Genomic DNA, 15,263 nt, shown 5'->3' with positions numbered 1-15,263 from the left:
ATATATATATACACATACACACACATATATGTATGTATGTATGTGCATATCTATATATATATTTATATATGCACATACACACACATGTATGTATATATATATATATATATATATATATGCACATACACACACATGTATGTATGTATATATTTATATATATATATATATATGTGTGTGTGTGTGTGTGTGTGTGTACACTCACAAAACATGCACACATACATACAGATGTATATTTTTATATATATATGTATATATATGTGTGTATACAGATATATATTTTTATATATATGTATAAACTGTCGTTATCTGGACTATGTTTTCCTTTATTTGCATGTAGTGTACACTTTTATACACATATCTCAAACTAAGATATGTATAAATACTGAGGGAAAAATGTGTTGTTGGTGGTGGTGGTGGTGGTGGTGTCGTCGTCGTCGTCGTTGTTGTTGGTGGTGGTGGTGGTGGTTAGGGTTAGGGTTAGAGTTAGGGTGGTTTTGGTGGTGGTATTATTATGGTGGAAGGATTTGATAAAAAAGCTTCTATGTTGTACACACAAATACATACGCGCATACACATGCATACAATCACACTGTGGCACTCCATCAGTTATGACGATGAGTCTTCCAGTTCATACGATCAATCAAACTAATGTGCACGTGGCTGAGTACCCTACAGACGTGTCCCCTTAATGCAGTTCCCAAGAAAATTCAGTGTGACACAGAATGTGACAAGACTGATGCTTTGAAGTACAGGTAGTACTCATTTTTGCCAGCTGAGTGGACTGGCATAGTGCAAAATAAATGACTTGCTCAAGGACACAATGTGTTGCTGAGAATTGAACTCATGACCTCGCGATTGTAAGCCAAATACCCTAACCACTAAACCACAAGCCTTCTGCATATGCGCACAGGAGTGGCTGTGTGGTAAATAGCTTGCTAACCAACCACATGGTTCCGAATTCAGTCCCACTGCGTGGCACCTAGGGCAAGTGTATTCCACTATAGTCTTAGGCCAACCAAAACCTTGTGAGTGGATGTGGTTGATGGAAACTGAAAGAAGCCCATCGTATATATATGTATATGTTTGTGTGTCTGTGTTTGTCCCCCCACCATTGCTTGACAACTGATGTTGGTGTGTTTACATCCCCATAACTTAGCGGTTCGGCAAGAGAAGAATAGAATAAGTACTAGGCTTACAAAGAATAAGTCCTAAGGTTGATTTGTTTGAGTAAAAGTGGTGCTCCAGCATGGCCACAGTTAAATGACTGAAACAAATGAAGGAATATATGTAATATTTGTTTTATATCATGTTATATATAAAACCAATTTAACATTGAATTAAACTTTTTGGTGTCAGAATGGGCATGCAGCCATAGAATGCATGCTAAAATAACATGGTTAACATTAGTTTCAACACCCATATTTCAAAAGCAATGTCATAATTTTCCTCATTGGAAACCTTGTCATTGCTGTTTTCTCTCTCTCTCTACATGTGTGTGTGCCTGTATATTTATTTTTCTGTCTGTCAATTCATCCATCCATCCATCTGTATCTGTCTGTCTGTTTATCTATCTATCTATCTATCTATCCATGTGTGTGTGTGTGTATATATATATACGCGCACACACACACACACACACACACACACACTCTCTCTCTCTCACACACATTCACACACACACACACACACACACACACACTTGCAATGTAATATGCATCAGTTTCCTTGTGCATGTGTAGTATTACAAGTCAGTTGGTGTCCAGATGTGTGAATTCACTCTTTCATATGTGTTTGTATGACACTAATATATATATATATATATATATATATATATCTGTTCCCATATTCAAACAGCTGACAGAAATCAGCAATCACAAGTTTGTCTATTTTTGCATGTACACAGAAGTGATATTCATAGGTGACATAGTAAAGTATAAAATTACCGATAATTCACAGCTTTTGGAAATTACAGTGATTTCTGTTAAAATAAATAAACAAATATTTAACACAATAGATAGATATTAAAAATGAGAGAACATATTGGTGAAAGAGGCATAAGTACACACTTGGATGTATTAATCGTAAAAATCTAGTTGATATAAAAAGAATACACATATAAACATAAAAAACTCAGTAACACAATTATGAACAGGTATAACAAAAGACATAGGTAGATGTACAAACATATGACACTTGAAAACCAAGCATGTCTAGAAGTTTGTTATTTCACGATGTATTTATTTATATAGGCATCTGTTTAACAATATCTTCTGTCTGTCTTTACCTACCCACCTACCTACTCACCCACCTACCAACCCACCCGCTCTGTCAACAACATTGACTGAGTTGTGTTTTAGTTAAACTTACTGGTTTAAACCTGTCCAGAATTACTTCTCTTCAGTATTTCCTGTTGATAATGGCTAAAGAGCTAGAAACGCTGCATCTGGGTATCTGGCAAGTTGTACCACTGGGCAAATATATGGTATTTTTACATCTTTTACTATGAGAGATAAATTATGTGTGTGTGTGTCTTTGTCTGTCAGGTCATCCATTGATCCATTTTCCTCCACCCTAATTGCAGTGAATTTGCCTTTAGAAATTGAATTATGTTGCAAACATATTTTAATTAGCATAAAGGTTACTTATGCCTAAACACTGCTTGGTGCTGATATTGCTGAAATTCTTTTGACATGGCAGTGCAACTCAATCAATGTTGTTGACCATGTCTTAGTTAAAGCTACTACTTTCAATCTACCCAGAGTTAACTCTCTTTGATACTTACCATTGACAATGGGAATTTGACAAGCAGGTAACATTGGGCAGATATAGTGTTTTCACACTTTTCACTATGAGAGGGAATTCTTTTGCCATGGTAACTGTAGTGAATTTTGTCTTTAAAAGTTGAAATATGTCACAAACATATTTTAACTAATATAAAGCTCACTTCTGTGTGTATATATATATGTATGCACATACACACACACACACATACATACATACAACATCTAGTAGCAAATTATAGCAACTCACTTTGGTTCTTGCAAAGGGTCTTTTTTTGCTGTAGTTATCTCTTGACAAGTCAAAAACCTGCAGCTGTGTGCACAAGATTATCAAAGTGTAACTGAAGCCCAGCACAGTCTTACTTCTTTTGTTATACAGGAAGCCAACAATGGATAACATATATAGGTAATGATTCTCTTCACATGAACTAAAGGTGATGGTATATATCCATTTAATAAGTGGCAGTGATTGGGATGGAAACAATAATCTGGCTATTTGCTCTCATGTGACAGCTCCATGAAAGCAGAGTAATATAATAATATATAACGTTTGTCCATTGCTATCAACAATGACCCGAATATGACATGGGAGAAAATGGATGATGGTGCCAATGCATGCTTAGAATGTTCTGCCACAGGTCAGGCACTGGTGGTCTGCTGGGAATGAAGGCAAGGGGTTGGCTCTGGACTCACATTTTCTTTGTGCCACTGCAATCCTATTCTGTTCATAGGAGATGGTACCTCTATTGGTGCAGCTACGCTGGGCAGGGCAGTCCTGTGCTTGCATTTCCTGGGTGTCAGGGTTGATTTGAAAGGACTTCAATGAGGCTTTGAGTGTATTTTTGAAGTGCTATTTTTCTGCCTGCCTTATGTGTTCTTGCCTTCTGCCAATTCACTGTAAAGCAGGTTATGATGAAGCTGGTTATAGGTGAGGATTTATGCCAGTTATCACTTGGGAATCCACCAGGAAAGATTAATGATAGTTACTTTCAATAGGACCCTATGAAAGAGATGCCTGAAGACTCTACACTCATGACCCACCAAGGATTAGTGGGAGGAGCACACTGGACAGTTACCCAGGTGCCCCATGGGTCTAAGGGCCCAATTCTGACCTGTGTATGCTGTAGCTTGCTGTCAATAAATAAATACTATATGCTCACTGCAATTATTTGCCCAGGTTCTCAAGAGACTAGGGGCCCAATTCTGATCTATGTGTGTTGTGGCTTGTTGTCAATAAATTAATACTACAGGACCCAGTGTACTGATTTGCCTGGGGTCCTCAGTCTAGGTATACTGTGACTTGCTGTCAATAAATAAATACTGTCATGTTCAGTGCCCGGTCACCGCATGAGTCTAGGGAGCTCAGTTCTGATCTTTTTATGCTGTGGTTTGCTGTCAATAAATAAATATTATAGGGCCCAGTGTATTGATTTGCCCGGGGCCCACACTCTCTGTATACTGTGGTTTTCTGTCACTACTATAATGGTCAGTGTAATTTTTTGCCCAGGCACCTCATGAGACTAGGGAGCCCAATTCTGATCTTTGTATGTTGTGGTTTGTAGTCAATAAATAAATAAATACTATAGGGCCCAGATTTGCCTGGGGCCCACAATCTATGTACACTGTGGCTTGCTGTCAGTAAATACTATAATGGTCAGTGTAATTATTTGCCCAGGCACCTCAAGAGTCTAAGGACCCAATGCTGAACTATGTATGCTGTGGCTTACTGTCAATAGGTAAATACTCTATGACCCAGTGTGTTGATTTGCCCAGGGACCTAAAGTGCTGCTATGCCAATTCTGGATGGAGGAGATATGAAATGAATGGATGGTTATCATTATCCTCTCCTCACCTTTGAGATAATTCTTTCTGTCTATGATTATGCAGAAAAGATCACATATACAGTTTTGCTACAGCTAATATTTTTCTGACCACAGGAATCTACAGGAGAGATGTTTCATTCCAACATCTATAGTACTAAGTTGCAAGAGAAATCTCCTCCTGGAGAAGGCACTGTATTCTTGCAGATAGCTTTCCTCACAAGACAAATTGAACTCAGAACTACTAACAAATAAACTTTGTTGTATTGTTGTTTACAGTGAAGAACTCGTACCAAACTACCGTTTTTATATGTAGCATGAAGTCTTAACATGATCATTGAACTTGCTAGAAACTGCTGTCAGATTCTTACAAGTCACACCCTACCATCTTTTTTCTCCTCTAAATATGGAAGACCTAAAAAGATATTATCATTTTACCTACTCTGTCCTGTCCTTGTTTACCAAAATATTTATAAAGCTATGTGCACTTGATGCCTTTAATATTAAGCAAATACAAGGACGACTATACTGATGATGATGATGATAGAAGTATAAAATATTCATAACAACAACAGCAACAGCAGCAACACTAGCAGCAGTAGCAACACCATTAAGCATACTGACACCAAAATTGCAATAGAGACACGAAGAAAGAAAATACATATTTATGTAAGATATCTGCTTTTGATCCTTGGAATTAGACCAACACACACACACACACACACACACACACACACACACACACACACACACACACACATGAACTGGTATGTTTGTATGAAACGATAATAGATATCACTAGTAAAGTAATACAAGATTGTGACAGTTACATATAGTGTACCTTTGTTCACAGCAAAGAATGTGTGTTCGTGCATTTACATTAACATGTGTGTTTGGGTATATGTCTGCGTGAGCATGTGTACATTTGTGTCTGAGTGTATATGCATGTGTGTGTGTGTTTGTATATATATATATATATGTACATATGTTTGTGTGTTTGAATAGGCAAGATATTCCATCCTTTTATCTATTTATAAAGCAATTGGCCATCTTCAGTTCTCCTTGGTGTAGCAAAAAGCAGTTTATATATAAAGGGAGTGGAGGATCGGGTTTTGCCTCATAAACTGTCTCCTCTGTGCTTGCATTCTGCTGTTGCCATTTTTGTCGTCGTTGTTGTTGTTGTTGTGTTTTAATGTTGATGAGGAAAGGTGTGCTTATCTTATCTACAGAAATGTTTCCCTAGCTGCTCGCACTGGATGCATTTTCTGCCATTATATCCCATCTCATTAGGACTACCAAATTTGAAACACTCCAAATACTTGGGGCTTAGTAGGTGTAGGAGGCTGCTGTGGTTGGTGTTGGTTTCTTTGCAAATCATGTAGATTGGGTTGGGGGAGATATGGTAATTATGGTTTTTATGGATAGAAATAGCCATATATATATATATATATATATATATATATATATATATATATATATATATATATATATATATATATATATATATATATATATATGTATGTGTGTACAAGTATAAATGAACATATATGTGTGTATAGACATGCATATGTTTGTATGTATGTATATATATGTGTGTGTGTTTGTATATATATATGTATATATTTGTATGTATGTGTATATATATATATATATATATATATATATATATATCTGTGTGTGTGTATATATATATGTGTGTGTGTGTGTATGTATATATTTGTATATATGTATGTATATATATATGTGTGTGTGTGTGTGCGTATATAGATATATTTATATATTTAAATGTGTGTGTATATATTTAAGTATATATGCATGCATATGTAAGCATGTGTGTATGTGTATAGCCAAAGGACTTTCACATATAAAAAAGGAGTAGAACTCATTTATGGCCTGGGCAGTTTGCATAATTTAAACAAACGAGCTAAGAGAAATAACCCAGTGTGACCAGTGGCTTGTGTTTGAGTAACATTGACAAATACAGGTTTATCAAATGCCATACAACTTAGGAGAATTCATGAATCTTGATACCATTTGGTAATTCTGACAGATCCTCTTGATGCTGAAAATCATTGAATTTTTTTTGTTTTTCAAGAAATGTTTTGAAAAGAAATTTTGTTGTGGAATCATTTAAATTTGTATTTATTTAATAACTATTCTCATAATTTTGACTTTGTCAAAGATATTTGTCAAATTGATCCTCTTACTCATTACTCGCTTCAGTCATTGGACTGCAGTTGTGCTGGGGAACCAGCTTGAAGGATTTTAGTTAAACAAATCAACCCCAGTACTTTCTTGTTTTTAAACCTGATATGTTTTCTATCTGTCCCTTATGCTAGATTGCTAACGCTGTGAACAAACCAACACCACCTGTCAAACAGTAGTGAGGGACAAACACAAAGATGCACACACACACACACACACACACACACACACACACACACACACACACACACACACACATGTATGAATATATGTATGTACAAAAGAACCCATGCCAGTGCCATGTAGAAACGCCTCTGCTGGTGCCAAATAAAGTGCCAGTACCACATAAAAGCACCCAGTACACTCTGGTTGGCATTAGGAAGGGCATCCAGTCATAGAAACCATGCCAAAACAGATAAGTGGAGCCTGGGCTGCTCTCCAGCTGGCTGACTCTTGTCAAACCATCCAACTCATGCCAATATGGAGAATAGATGTTGAAAGAGATTCTTTCAATTTCCATCTATCAGTTCCATTCACAAGGCCTTGGTTGGCCCAAGGCTATAGTAGTAAACACTTGCTCAAAGTGCCATGCTGTGAGACTAAACCTGCAACTATATGGCTGAGAAAGGAACTTCTTACCACACAGCCACACCCAAGAAATTTTCAGCATGATTTTCAAAATAGAGAAACTATCTCAGGATGTTTTCCAAAGCAGAAACATTAAACGTTTCAAAGATAATACTTCAGATGAGAGCTACCTTGTCTTCTTTCATACCATCTCACTGTACTATATTAAGTTTTGACGTTGCTTGGTACAAAGCTGTCAGTAACATGTTTCTTTTAGAATGCACTGCAAATGTAATGCTTCATAAGTTCAATAAAGGATACAGTACTACTGAAGCAATGTAAAGTAGTCAAGAGCTTTATGGCAGGATATATTCTGTATCTGAGAATACATATATATTTGACACTTCCAAATATTTTTGGGTGGTGACAGCAGTTTCACATATGTGCTGTGTTGCATCTGATAATGATTTAGTGTAAAAGCTCATTTAACAAGCATTGTTCCATATACGACAACAAAACTGTTACAATCCATTTCATCCACACATCAAGATTTGCAACTACTCTGTAAAGTGTCTAATTTCAGAAACTGTGTGCTCACTAGAATGTCAAGCAATAATCAGAGAGAGCATATAAATATTTGCAAGGTTGATGGCTTGTAATAAAACTGGGTAATCATTGTAATGCTAAGCATTGTAACCAATAGGTATGTGCTAGAAAATCAGTAAAAGCTATTGTCAAAAGCAAGTCTTCCCTCTAAGAAATGTTTTTTTTTTTTTCATTTATTAGTATCTCACTACATAAACCTGGTAATATAAATTTCAGCTATAACAACCATCTAATCACTAATGAGATCTCTAACGAGAGAGCTTTTATATTGTCATTTGACCTACTAGAATTAGCAGCCAAATTTCCTTGTATCACATGCTACCACCTTAGTAAAGGATTCCTTGTATAATGTAGTCAAGATTACACTGTACCTCAATAAGACATGGTTGGGATGCTCGTATTTGGAATGCCTTTGATTAATCTGAACTATGCTAGGGCTAACGATAATTATCAGCAGCTTGACTTACTCAGTTCTGTAGAAAGACTGACCATCCTTTTAGGTTAACTGGAAAAAATTGTGCTGTACTAAAAAAAAATTCACATCTTCATGTTACTCAGATTATTCTGCAAACTGTGGGGGCACTTACATATATATGGAAAATCTCTTCATTATCTTCTGATCTTCATCTCTTAAAATATTCTCCTAGATTTTTATTTATTTATTCAACAACCAACTAGATTATCTAACTGAAAAATAATTTATTTTTTCTAGTTAACGTAAAACTAACTTTCATCATAAGCACCAGTCTGAGGTAGAAGAGAGCAGCATGTCGACTGACAAAGCTTGAGTTATATATCTGTCTCTAGACGGGTAACTGCATTATCAATTACACAAGAGATCACTTTAGTTCATTACACAGCTGCTCAGTCCTCAATCAACACATAGTCTAGTTCTATCAATGGTCATGTTGCTATTTCCTCTCTCAAATTAGCGCTTATAATGTCTAATATCTTTTATATTAGAACCTTTGCCATGAATTCATAACTTTCACCATCTGTGCCATTTTGTTTCCAAACAATGTGAAGTTTTTAAACATGAGGAAAACTTAAATCATAAACTATCATTAAGAGATACCATGTTTTCTGGCATGCAAGTTAATGTGTTATATAATGTAAACATGTGTAAACGTTCAAATACTGTCAGTCTTTCCAAATCCTGTGCATTTCACATGGAACTTTTGGTTCTCTGAAGTTGACCTACCCTTTTTTTTTGGTATGGTGGGGTGTAAATCTTGGCCTGAAAATTAACTTATTGGCTGGAAAATATGATATCAAAAGCACAGCTGAGATTAAAACACAGGTTATCAACCCATTACCTCCCATAATTCTATTAACTGGAATTTTTTTATGAAACTTTGATTCCTAGCATAAAATAGCCTTAGAAACATGCTGGAAGGATCAAAATAACATTTTAAATAGAAATAAGCGAGATATTGGGTGAAAAATTAGCAAACCTCATTTGAATATCAGAGAAATATACCTAGTAGATATAGCAAAAAGGTTAGATATGTGTAAATATTGACAGATAATTGCGAAATTTGTAATTTTTAAGTGATCTCATATGAGATCACTGGTAGGTAATGGGTTATGGTAATCTCTATAGATTTTCTATAGAAAGTATAGCCAGTACTAATTTTGTTACTTTTCGTATCTGAGATACCTAATGTAAGCAAAACAACAATGAGGTCAAAGATGAAAAATGGATAATGGGCATATATGCCATATTTCAGGAGTTTTTCTCCTTCATCAGCACACATCCAACTCATTAATCATCCACAAACTCATTGCTTAAATAGCCACTAAATATAGCCTGTAATGTTATTGAATGTACCAATTTTACATATTAAACACATTCTTGGAAGCTGGTATGTAAATATTACTGACCTGAAATATAGCATATATACTCATTACCCATTTTTCATCTTCATTCAATCTTATTGATGTTTACATTAGGCATCTTGGATACAAAACACTGTAATGAAATTAGTGCTGGCTATGATTTCTACAGAAAATTAGTAGGGATAACCTTAACAAGTGCTGCAATAGCACTGCTAACACAGTAGAACACAGTATTAACTTATAAAAAACGTTTAATATACTTTGTAGTATATTATGGTTGTATAAGAAAGTATGGTGTCCTTACAAGTTGCGTTTTGAGGAATGTTTTCATGGTCCACTATTTTTATGTAAACATAGCATTAAGCACAGGTAAGGCTGTGAAGTTCTTTTTGCAATCATATGGTTTTGAGTGCAGCACCTTGGGTAAGTGTTTTCTGCCATAGCTCTAGGCTGAACAATTACTTGTGAATGAATTTGGTAAATGGAAACAATGAGAGGCCGGTTGTGTGTGTGTGTGTGTAAATATAGATGCTTAGTTTATGGAGTTGAGTGCTACTCTAGTTCCTCAAGTATAGTTTATGAAATTGAAAAGCAAATACAAATAAATGATGTTTTCTCATTGTAGGAATTATGAGAAAGCATTTCTTAGTGTTGATAAGAGAGCAAGACCAAAGGACCTCCAGCAAGAAGACAGTGATGCAGTTTGGAATGAACTTGCATATTTCAAACTTCAAAATAAGAATTTGATGTGGGAACGGTAAGAAATTTTTCTACATTTTTTTACAGGTGCAGGAGTGGCTGTGTGGTAATTAGCTTGCTTACCAACCACATGGTTCTGGGTTCAGTCCCACTGCGTGACACCTTGGGCAAGTGTCTTCTACTATAGCCTCCGGCCGAGCAAAGCCTTGTGAGTGGATTTGGTAGACGAAAATTGAAAGAAGCCCGTCATATATATGTATGTATATATATATATATATATATATATATGTGTGTGTGTGTGTGTGTGTGTGTGTATATGCTTGTGTGTCTGTGTTTGTCCCCCCAACATCGCTTGACAACCAATGCTGGTGTGTTTACATCCCCATAACTTAGCAGTTCAGCAAAAGTGACTGATAGAATAAGTACTAGGCTTACAAAGAATAAGTCCTGGGGTAGATTTGCTCAACTAAAGGCAGTGCTCCAGCATGGCCGCAGTCAAATAACCGAAACAAGTAAAAGAGTATATGTACTGTTAAGAAGTGTTTTTTGGCTGTAATTAATCATCAATTTAACCAAAATAATTTTGATACACCATCTGCCTGGGAAACAAATGGTAAGTTGGTGCTAATATCTTTAATGCATAGATCATGTTACCATATTTCTATTGAAATATGCTGTCTTTGCTTCTGTTAATTTTGAAAATAATGTAAAATTTAGTAAAGTAACTTTCATATTATTAGAGTGGTACTGAGAAGAAAAATAAACATGGAATTTTGATGGAAGATTTTTATAGAGATCACTTTAAAACAGGAAGCGGGTATAATAGAATCAAGGAACAGTCTCAAAAGGGTTACAAAACTGACTCATTTAATATAGGATGAGGATTGAAATATAATAATCAATAATTCATGTTATGTTTTCATTTTTGAGTATGGTGAATAATTCCAGACATATTCTAATATTATTCTGGTTATTTTAGTGAAGCATATTCTCTTTGCTAAAACAGTAATAGCGAAATCTCTCAATAAATACACTGGACTGTACATTTATTACTTGATGAATATAGAATCTCTGAGTTGTCTCCCATATTTGGTGTAAAAACGAAGATGGTGTTTTGGCTGCTGGTTATCGCAAATCAAATGACCACATAGAGCCTCTCTCAGTGGGTTGATATGACTGATATACAGATATGAAATATGAACTGATGATACATCCTGAGAGAGGGAAAAGTTTTCACGTGTTGAGGTCCCTTGAGGAAGGATTGTGAAGATGTAACAAAGTATATCAGCATGTTAAATTTCACAGCTGCATGTACGAAGTAACGTATAAGCTAATGGGAGAGTTTCTACTTGACTTACTAGAAATAGCAGCCAGTTCTGTCTCATTTCACTGACTTTCATTTTACACATATACTTAATATGTTAAGTCCTCAGTCTTTTTTCAGGCTAACCTCAATATGTGAATGAATATTTATTTTCCCTCTTACAGGATGCATCAACAATTCAAATTACAGTTTCTCTATTTTAGTATTAGGAAGAGCATCCAGCTGTAAAAACCATGCCAAAACAGACACAAATGTCTGGTGCAGTCTTCTGTTTGGCCAGCTCCCTGTCAAACTGTCCAACCCATGGAAGGCAGCAGCAGCAGATAATGATGATGATGATGAGAAGGAAGAGGAGATCTACTCAGTCATCTTAAATAAAAAATAAAAGGGTCAAATCTGTGAAGATAATGAAACATTCGTGGATCGATTATCTTCATCGATTATCTTCATCTCTAAATCTCATCAGAAATAAACTGGGTCTAAGTGACAAACATGTGGAATAATGTAGCATTGCAGATCTACCCAACCCTCACCAGAATAAGAAAACAAAACAGACATCAAAATGAAATAACATTGACAATGATGACCATGATTATAATGGACCTTTCATTGGTTTCAGTGTTGAGTATTCAGTTGATTAATCAAATGAGCATTCAACAAATTAAATTAACATTCAAGTAGTTGAGTATTCCACAGACATGTACCTTTAATGTAGTTTATAAGTCAAATTAGCTTGACACACTGTGTCACAAAGCTGGTATTTTGAACAACAGGTGCAATCCATTTGAGACAAGCTTCATCATGATTTCCATCTACTCAGTTTTACTCTCAAAGCATGAGCCAACCAAACAAAATTGTGCTTCATCAGTTGGGATAATAAATGTTCCAGTTGACACGATCAACGGAACAGCATGCTCATGAAGTTAGCATGCAAGTGGCTGAGCACTTCACTGACATGTGTGCCCTTAACGTAGTTCTTGGGGAGATTCAGTGTGACACAGAGTGTGACAAGGCTGGTGCTTTGAAATACAGGTACTACTCATTTTTTCTAGCTGAGTGGACTGGGGCAGTGTGAAATAGAATGTCTTGCTCAAGAACTCAATGCACTGGTGGGAATTGAACTCATGACCTTACGACCGTGAGCCAAATACTCTAATCACCAAGCCACATGGCTATAATAAAGGATACTGTCTGAAATGCCACACTGTAAAATCAAGCTCAGAACCTCATTAAATGCAAAGCCATCTTCTTACATGCTTAACTATGGCTTCATCTTCTTACATGTCCTCCTCCTCATCATCATCATATATCTTCTTTTCCATAACTTGCATGGGTCTGATGGAATTCGTTAATGCATGTTTTCAAGGGCTGAATACTCTTCCTGTTATCAACCCTTACAAAGAAACCACACCACTTGTTTGACAATGATGCTCATTTTACAATCATAATGTGATGTCAAGACAAGGGCACAACATACAAATACATGCATAGGCGCAGATGTGGCTGTGTGGTAAGAAGCTTTCCTCCCAACCACATGGTTCCAGGTTGAGTCCCACAGCATGGTACTGTGGGCAAGTGTCTTCTATTATAGTCTCGAGCCACTAAAACCATGTGAGTGGATTTGGTAGACAGAAACTGAAAGAAGCCTGTCATGTGTGTGTGTTGGGGTCTGTGTTTGTCCCCCACCATCACTTGGTGTGTTTACATACCTGTAACTTAGTGGTTTGGCAAAAGTGGCCAAAAGAAGAAGTACCAGGCTTTACAACATAAATACTGAGGTCAACACATTCAACTAAAAATTCTTCACGATGGTGCCCCAGCATGGTTGCAGTCTAATGACAGAAACAAATAAAAGATAAAAGATGTCCTGGGCCATAGTACAAGACACTTGCTCAAGGTGCCATACAGTGAGATTGAACTCAAGATTACATGCATGCATATATATGTATGTGTGTGTGTGTATGTATATATGTATATATATGTGTGTGTGTGTGTGTAAAAATATATGTGTGTATATATATATATATATATATACGCACACACATAGTCTTCTTTCAGTTTCCATCTACCAAATCTACTCACAAGGCTTTGGTTGTCTTGGAGCTATAGTAAAATACACTTGCCTGAGGAGCCATCCCTGGAATTGAACCCAAGACCACATAGCTAGAAGCATGTTTCTTAACCACACTACCACGCCTATACCCCTTGCCACACCTACACCTCTAAATTCTGAAACTGATCATGCTGTAATTTTATTTTTAAACTCTAAGTATTTAAAAATAGTTCTAATTTCCAATTTCTTGATAATATTATACATTATTTTCTAAATAGATTATTAAGTCTAGTAGTTTACCCTAAGTTCCTGTTAAGGAAAGGAAATACATAATTCTTTCTCTCCTTCCCTTTCTCATTAACTGTCTATCTATCTATCTATCTATCTATCTTTTGCCATTTTGTGTACTTGCTTCTTAAAATAAATAAATATTATAAAAATAAAACAAAGCAAAAAGAAAAGAACAAACAGTAAAATTAGTTATTTAGATTTTAGGAGAAATATTTTGTTTTGAAAGCTAAAATGCTCTTAAGTTTTAAATGCAATTTTACACATTTTCTGCAATTAGTAAATATGTATATTAGCTCATTTATTTTTTTTTTTCTAATTTAATTATTGGTTTGTTACTGATATTTAAATGTGTAATTTGGTATTTAACAGATAATTAGTTTTCTGGCAATCAAAATAGATGTAAAAAAACATTAAACAAAAATTTGTATGTCAAGTGGATGAATTGACTCATTGCATATTTACCACTTATTATCCACGAAGATCCAAAATATTGCTAGTTTTAATTAGTCATAAAATTAAATATATAGACACTGCAGTTTTGCGTATTTTCATTTTTTCATTTTCCTGCTTTTTAATTTCATGTTTTATTTCTTTCTTGTTATATATTTTTTGCTATAACTGACGTGAAGATGTGGTGAGCTTATCTTAGTCTCAGGTCCTTAATCAGTAGAGGTGCGTGTGTTAACCCTGACTAGGGTTTCATATAAAGGGTAGAATCAGCATAGAAAGTTAATGTAAACCTAAAAACAATAAAAAAATTCTTTTAATCTTTTAACCCTTGGTCAACCAATGCCTTATGAGGGAATTCAGTAGACAGAAACTGTGTGGAAGCCTGTTGTCTTCCTCCTTCTCCTCATCCTCCTCATCATCATCATCATTTAAATTCTGTTTTCCATGCTGGCATGGGTTGGACACTTTGACAATAGCTAGCAGGGCATCCAGCTGTAGAAGCTCTGCCAAATCAGATTGGAGCATGGTGTAGCCACCTGGTCCACCAGTCCTCAGTCAAATCGTCCAACCCATGCTAGCATGGAAAGCGGATGTTAAACGATGATGATGATGATATATATATATATATA

At 35.6% G+C, this 15,263-nt stretch overlaps 1 protein-coding gene across 3 annotated transcripts in view; it reads left to right on the top strand.

Moving 5' to 3' along the window:
• LOC106876256 (centlein-like) overlaps window positions 1–15,263 on the top strand; it is a 367,586-nt gene that overhangs the window by 114,342 nt on the left and 237,981 nt on the right. For all 3 annotated transcript variants that reach the window (XM_014924756.2, XM_014924749.2, XM_052977284.1), the window contains one exon: window positions 10,443–10,574. In XM_014924756.2, the coding sequence (XP_014780242.1) occupies window positions 10,443–10,574 (132 nt within the window). The remainder of the gene's footprint in view (window positions 1–10,442; window positions 10,575–15,263) is intronic.

Source organism: Octopus bimaculoides, chromosome 2 (assembly GCF_001194135.2).
Source record: "Octopus bimaculoides isolate UCB-OBI-ISO-001 chromosome 2, ASM119413v2, whole genome shotgun sequence".
NCBI classification, from domain to species: domain Eukaryota; kingdom Metazoa; phylum Mollusca; class Cephalopoda; order Octopoda; family Octopodidae; genus Octopus; species Octopus bimaculoides.
Note: the sequence above shows the minus strand (reverse complement) of the source record. Positions and strands in the feature narration are given on the sequence as shown.